The following is a 7,393-nucleotide window of genomic DNA, read 5'->3' as shown; positions in this document are numbered from 1 at the left end:
GAGTAACAAGCGTACATCTTTATAACTAATTACGAAAATTCAGGATCAAAATTTTCCGAAGAAGCAGAAGCTTGCTCTCCTGCCCCTTTCTTAGCACAAAGTTCCTCAGTACTTTCTAAGAGAGCTAATGCAGCCTTACATTCCTTATTTAACCCAGGAACTGCAGTTTATAGCATCATAGTCATTTCTATGCACAAAGCTTCTAAAAATCATCTATGCCATTAATTATCATGGTGATGAAGTGAAGAATCAATCCAAAAATTTTCACTTTGGGAGACTAGAACGAGCAACCAACCTCCACAATGGAAGCTGATTTATAGAAACTGCCCAGAAAATTCCAATGGTCGTGTGGCATGTATTAAAAAATACCAAGTGACATATTGATCGAATTGGCAGGAAGACAGAGGAGCTGCCGGCGAGCATTACCAGGGGGCACGGCTAGCCTGCGGCGGCGGGGATGCAGCCGAGGGTGTTGAGAGGCCGGACGGCGAAGAGGAGGCCGCGAGGGGGTCGGCGGCGTGGTTGAGGGCCTGCTTCCGTACCCACCTAAGCAAAAGGCTCCCCGTCTCGGCCCATATTAAACGGTTTCCTAAAGTTCGGCTCTTCTATCGAGGCATCGTTGGACGCGGTTGCATCTTTCGCGCAAAAGAAGGTGAGCGAATCATCTGCCGTTGGATTACCCACCTTGCAGATCTCGAAGCGCTCCAAACTTCGTCATTCATCCGGCTTCACATATCTCAAAGCGACCATTGGATAATCCAACGGTGGATTGGCGCGAAGGAAGGTGAATTCTCCTTTCGCGAGAAAGATATAACCCCGACCTCGTATAGAGAAACCGCTTCTCGATTCGTTCCATGGGGTGCTAATGGGCGGACCTTGTTAAATTATATTTCAAGCCCCTTGGTGTATCCCAAACCATTCGGGCTGGAACTCCCAATGTTTTGGGAGAAGGTTCAGGTTCTGGTAATCTAAGGGTGCTAATGGGCTGGTCTGTTAAACTATATTTCAAGCCCTTTGGTGGATCCCTAAGTCTTCGGGCTGGACGCAAGAAGGCCCAGTCTACGTGACTGCATGCCTGAGTCGCCAAATCTATTCTCGCACCATTTCCTTGGCAAACCTCCATCCCGACCTCCATCACCGATCAGTGGGATCCAAAAATTGAAGTTCTTTTTCCTTTTTTCAGTCTTGATTGGGGGGGGGGGGGGGGGGGGGGGGGGGGTACTTCTCTCCAGATTTTGAACCCAGAATCCATCCCTGGCACAGACACCGAAGAGAGTGGTGCGACCCACCGGGCCGAAGTTTGGTCGGCCATTTATTAAGTTGAGCTATTGAAACGGTCGTGTTTTCCTGGGAGTTTTATTTAGTTGTCGGATCTTAATGGCTTATGTGCGTCTGCAGGTTCACGAATGAATCAATTTGTTCATGAATAGCTTCGTTTTAGATTGAAATTAAGCCATCTCGGCTAGGAAAAGAGCCATGCTCAAAACAGATTTGACATCTCCATTTGTCATGCATGGAGCCTAAATTTGATAGGCGTCGTCAAACTCAGCTTGAGTTCGGCTTTAATTCAAGTACCTCCTTTCATGTACTCAGCTCGGCTCAGCTTGTTCGCACCCCCACATAAGAGTAATAAGTATTCAAGCTTCATGGAGCCAAGCAAAAGAAAGCTTGACGGTGATTACTACCAACTGAACTCATATGAACACCTAATGAATAGCTCCCTCGTTTTTTTGCCATTTGTGCCACTTCACAGGCGACAAATTGCAGGCAAGCTCGACGGTCTTGGGCTCGCGGGACGTTTCTAGGCCTCCATGACTCACGAAAGATGCCTTCTTGGATCGAGTCAGAGGCCTCCAAAAGAGCTGACCTGCCTACGAAGTGCACCTCGACAGGGGTGTGGTCAGAGGTCCAATTTGCAAGTGAGGTGATGATGCCCCTAGATTTTTTCTCTATTCAAACAACCTACTCGTGGGGTCTCGTTTGCTTTAGTCCAGCACTAGCTTAGCAGGATATATACCTGGCCATGACGAAGAAGACATATCGCTCACATGGAGTTCAGAAGATTCTTCGCAGTTGATGCTTTCATGCTGGCTATCAATTTGGATTGTTCGCACTAAGGAGCAGAGGGTGATCGAACATATGTAGTGCGACCCACTCCGACTCTCATTATAGGTTATATTTTATTCACCCATGAAGCTGCTTAGCTGGGATCCACTAAAATCAATTGCATGTGCGATATCACACTACAAAAGATTTAGGCCCCATTTGGCAAAGCTGTTGGCAGTAGAGCTTTCGAAAGTAGAGCTTTTATAAAAAAAAACTATTTGTTGTTTGATAACTATATTTCTAAAGTGTTGTGAAATTTAGTAAACAAATTGAAAAAATATTTTTGGTATGACAAAATGACCATAAAAAACATTGTATAGTATTATACAACAGGATATAATAAAATATAATATGTATTAATACATAAATATATGATATAGTATAATATTACTGTAATGTAATATAATATTATTATAATATAGTAACATAATATTGTATACTATACCATAATAATATAACATAATTTGATATTATATAACATAACATATCAATGTATTATGATATAATGTAATATAATATTATATTTATAGTATAATACAATAATAAAAGTATAAATTATATTATAATTATTATCAGTATATTTTAATATTTTATTAATATAATATTTTTAGAAACTTATGCATATTTTTATAATATAAAAAATATTTTTATAATTATAATATTTTATCACACCACTTTTTCACCCAATAACAACACCAAAAAAAAAAAAAAAAAGAGGATGAGATCTACTCCCCGATCTCCCCTAGGAAACTTCCTCGCTTGCAATCATTCACCCTCTGAGTAGAGCTTTTCAGGGGATATGTAGCATCCAATATCCAGCGTCAGCCATTAATATATGTCCTTCTCGCAGTTGTTAGCACCCCTCCTTGGTTCGCCCGGAGGGAACAGATGGGGAAGGAGCAAACCATGATGATTTTTGGCATGGGCTACGAAAGGCATGAAGAAGTTTGAATCAATATATATATAATTGTACATACTATAGTTTATGAGAGATATACATGTAATTAGGTTTTTGCCAGAATCAGTAGGATTTGCATGGGTATATAGATTCTAGTCATAATCTACATGGTTCGTGACACGTATTCAGGTTTAATTTTGAGGCTCACTGAGTGGAAGCTAGTAGTATAAGGTGATATATTCTGATTGAATAGAGATGTGTGCTGCTTTCAAGCCCATGTAGCTCTCGCCGTCTACATGGTTTTTGTGTAGACGTAATATTTCTCGTTCTGTAGTGGGGCTACCTTTTCATGGAAGCTAGTAGTATAAGGTGATATATTCTGATTGAATAGAGATATGTGCTGCTTTCAAGCCCATGTAGCTCTCGTCGTCTACATGGTTTTTGTGTAGATGTAATATTTCTCGTTCTGTATGCGGCTACCGTTACGTGGGAATAGAATTCTTCTTCATGAAGGATAAGAGTTGTTGAATGATGAGACCATTGATAAAGAGAGAGATATAACCGTGAAATGACTTTCAAACTTTCAAGGGCAAACGTTTTTAGGTAAAGCCAGTGTGTTTAAGTAATCAGGTCAGCTCGTAATTAGCGCCACCGGCTCAAATTAGTGTGTTTTCATTACTGGCTCGTACTTAATGTGTCTTTAGGCCCTGTTAGGTTTTTCTTTAGAAGGTAGATATTGGGTAAATTTAGGAATCCTTTCGCTGCCTCTAGTTTTAATTGTTATAATAGAAATTGTAGTTGTAATTGGAATTGCTGTAACAAAAATTGCAGATGCAAATATTACCTCAGTTAGATTGCGTATTATGAGTGACAATTATAGATACATTTTACAGCTATTTGGTTGAATAATATGGAAAAAGATATGATAACTCTACATATGGCATAATTTTTGGTCGGACCAAATTCACTGCTATGCTAAGCTAAGCTAAGATGATGGAGTAGTCCAACCATAGAGCACCACGCACAGAGATGGAAAGAGTGCAATACACATGCATTTATAGATGTTGTTTTGCGGTTAGACTGGTCCACTAATCCAGTGGTGGATATGGTCTAACCAAATATCAATCTTACAACTAACTAGATAAGGTTACTCCATCAATATTAAATTATTTATTTATTTTTATATTTGTCTAATAGATATCCGACTATATATTCACATTTTCTATGTATTATATATATAATATATTATAATATAATATTAGAAAATATGATCCAAAAATTTTAATCAAAATACAAGATGAATGATTAGTAGGCTCTTGAGATATGAAACATTACTCGAAAAACTAATTCCATGCTGTTTATAATCAACTAGGACCGACACCTCATTCATCTGAAAAGCAAGGTCAAGGCACAATAAAAAGACACCAAATGACAAGATTATTATTTTTCTTTTTTCAGAGTAGATAAACAGACGGGAAGAATACATGACAAGGTATATGTCATGTGTTGCCCTACACGTGTGGGGAAGTACATGCATGGTTCCTGTACGTGCATGTTTGAAATGCGAGGTATCAGGGACGTAGGCTGCTTGAAATGGGCTGGGAGGAGGAAGTGCAAACGTATGTGGTTGAAGAGATGGCAGAGCCAAGAGCCAAAACTGGAGTCAAAGGGGCATTGTCGAGTGGAAGGTGGTGCAACACCCATATCTTTCCCTCAGTACCCTATCCACATCGTGGGCCTCAAACGCATTAACCACCTGCAAACAGACAAAGCCCTTTCATTATTAACCCCACGGCACAAGCACATAATTAAGCATGGGTGTGTAGTTAAATACATGCTTAAAGTATTTTGTGAGTATAAGAAATAAAGTTAAAAACAAGTGCAAGCTGTTTGGTAAGGACTAGCACTGCAAGATTCCTTACCGTGTATGTATAATTATAGATTGAAGGCGTCCTATTTAAGTCATGCTCTGAATCAGGTCAACTTTTTTAGAACTCTTATCAGGGAAAAGTTTTTTGCAATCTCTTTCTAGTACCAGTGTTAATGAGAAGATAAGTGCTAATTAACGGTTCAACATCCTATTGGCTTTAAATCTAGAAATTTGTATGGCTATTTTCTTTACAATTTGAAATGCTTTTATCAATCAAAAATTGCTTTTTCTGATCGAGATGAGTCAAACATAGGGTTCAAGTGTTCACATTTGATGCGATCGAAAACTGTCTGATCACACAGTCCACATGTTAAGATAAATATCTAGTTCTAATTATCAAGTATGCATGATTTCGCTTGCTCGAGCTTGACGCTTGGCAAAAATATCTCATTGCTAAACTTTAATAATTTCAAGCCCCCAAGCATTGGTCACGTTAATTACTAGGGTTGTGAAACCTCTTTGACATGGGGAGGTAGATACAGTTGAAAAGCTGACAAGAGTGTTAGAACCTTGTCCTCTTCAACCTTCCAAGCAAGATTTTTATTTTTCTTATCATTTAGTAGAATAGAACAGTCTTTTAAACCATACTCTTATTGTTCAGGCAGCATCAGAGCAAGGTGTGGTCCCTGCTTATCTGCCTCTCCCTATTTATTGCACATGAACCGGTTGTGGCTGAGTACAAAGTGCACCTGTGGTGTTGCTGTGGCTTCCAAGTCCAAGTTGTAGTCATAGAAAGAGCTTGCAGCCGAAAGTTTCATTGAAAGAAACTGTTCACAGACAAAGGAAGAGAGATTAGGAAACTGCAACATAAGAAACTTATATATGTTTTAAAAACAATGAGCAAGAAATGGCTCACCTCAACTTGGTTCTGTAGCGACTGCACATAGTTAATTATTTCATCGAGCATTCCCGCCATGCCCATGGCCTACAAATTATACATGGGGCAATCTTTAGATCATTTAAAAGAATACAGCATTATAGCAGACACTAAATCATATAGGGCGAAGGTTTATCTTCAGAGGGTACCTTATAACATCCCGGAACAAGGTCCTGTAAGCATCTCATTCTTTCATTAATCCTCTCCCTTCTTACCTGTACAGCAAAATAGAAATTTGTTAATATTAGAAGGTGGCAGAATTAGACATAACAGAGTTGTTAGATACATTGCATGCAGCAACTGAAATCAAACATGGCCCACTCCATATTCCAGTAAGTGGGGGCACCCCAAAGAAATTAAAAAAAAAGAAGAAAAAGAAAATTTCGGATGGTTGGAGTTTGTGGAATTGCCATCTTACCCTCTCAGCTAGACTGTGGCTGTCAGTAGCTTGGCCTCTTCTTGCCCTCACATGAACCACCTCCTTTGGCTTCTCCACTTCCTCTGAATTCTTCCTTCCTCTCTTCACATTCCCTGAAACCTGAAAGGCAAAATATTCAGTACAGAAGAAGACAACAGCATACTTTTAGTACCATTCTCGGCTGCAAAGAATGAATAGAACGAACAAAGATTTGAATGGCAAGGGCAGAGTAGACATACATTCTTCTTCTTAGACTTGTCATCTCTTAAAAGACTCTCTGTAGGTGGTTCCGAGGAGTTCGTTGAGCTGGTCTCTGGTGCTGCCTTCGCCTTCCTTTTCCTGTCTCCAGGACCCCGCTCCCTGTCGGCAGTCACAGGCCGACTCGCGGTATTTGGTTTCGCGCACTCCAGGGGCAAGAAGCTTGACAAGCTATCAGCGAGTGGCATCGAGAACTCAGGCTGGTAATAATTCTCACTGGGGAAGCCCATGAGTCCCATGCTGGAATAACAGCACTCCACGGCAGTGCCATTAAGCTCCGGAAACTGGCCCATCAACTCCAAGCTTGGGTCCATTTCCATGAAAGGGAGAGAGGGCTTAAGACAGTTGATATTCTCCGAAAACTCTGCCATGGATTGAAATCTTGAATCCTCCCAAGGAGTCCTAGGAAGAGTCGGAAAAGGGGAGTTCCTGGAGGAAGGCTTCAATTTGTCTGTTTTGAACGAGAGGTGCCTCTGGGTCGTGACAAGGGATGGAGGAACGGGCTGATGGTATCGTTTCTAATACAGCCCCTAAATTAAAGGAGTGGGCACGTGGCACATTACAAATTCTGGGGTTGGCATTACCATGTGGGTCAGTCTCCACGACTATTGTATTTATGCTGAAAAATCTATAGTAGTTAGATTTAAATAGAATGGGAACATTGATTGCAAGGGATGCTGGAGTTTAAAGTGCTGATAATAGCACTATCCTTGTTAGGTAAGAAGAGCAAGGGTTTTCTTAGATCAACCTAGTAGCCTTCTTTAGGGGAATAATAATTGATGGTTTTGTATAGTTTCTTCCTTGACCTAGAATAAATATGGTGTGTGTGGGCATTTATATAGGTATGTGTTTAGGCCCACATTAGTAATTCATTGGAAAGATTTTGGGTACTTATACAGGACTAAG

The 7,393-nt window shown here is 40.3% G+C and overlaps 1 protein-coding gene across 1 annotated transcript; it reads right to left on the bottom strand.

Annotated features, from left to right (window-relative positions):
- Positions 1 to 4,328: 4,328 nt before the first annotated feature.
- On the bottom strand, positions 4,329 to 7,105 carry LOC103719578 (transcription factor bHLH75-like). The gene is made up of 6 exons (XM_008808896.3): positions 6,469 to 7,105; positions 6,230 to 6,349; positions 5,961 to 6,026; positions 5,791 to 5,859; positions 5,624 to 5,701; positions 4,329 to 4,760 (listed from the first exon to the last, which is right to left on the bottom strand). The coding sequence occupies exons 1-6, from the start codon at positions 6,856 to 6,858 to the stop codon at positions 4,668 to 4,670; spliced, it is 816 nt and encodes a 271-aa protein (XP_008807118.2). The 5' UTR covers positions 6,859 to 7,105; the 3' UTR covers positions 4,329 to 4,667.
- Positions 7,106 to 7,393: the final 288 nt, after the last annotated feature.

This window comes from Phoenix dactylifera, chromosome 9, assembly GCF_009389715.1.
Source record: "Phoenix dactylifera cultivar Barhee BC4 chromosome 9, palm_55x_up_171113_PBpolish2nd_filt_p, whole genome shotgun sequence".
NCBI lineage: Eukaryota > Viridiplantae > Streptophyta > Magnoliopsida > Arecales > Arecaceae > Phoenix > Phoenix dactylifera.
This window is presented reverse-complemented; position numbering and strand designations above follow the sequence as displayed.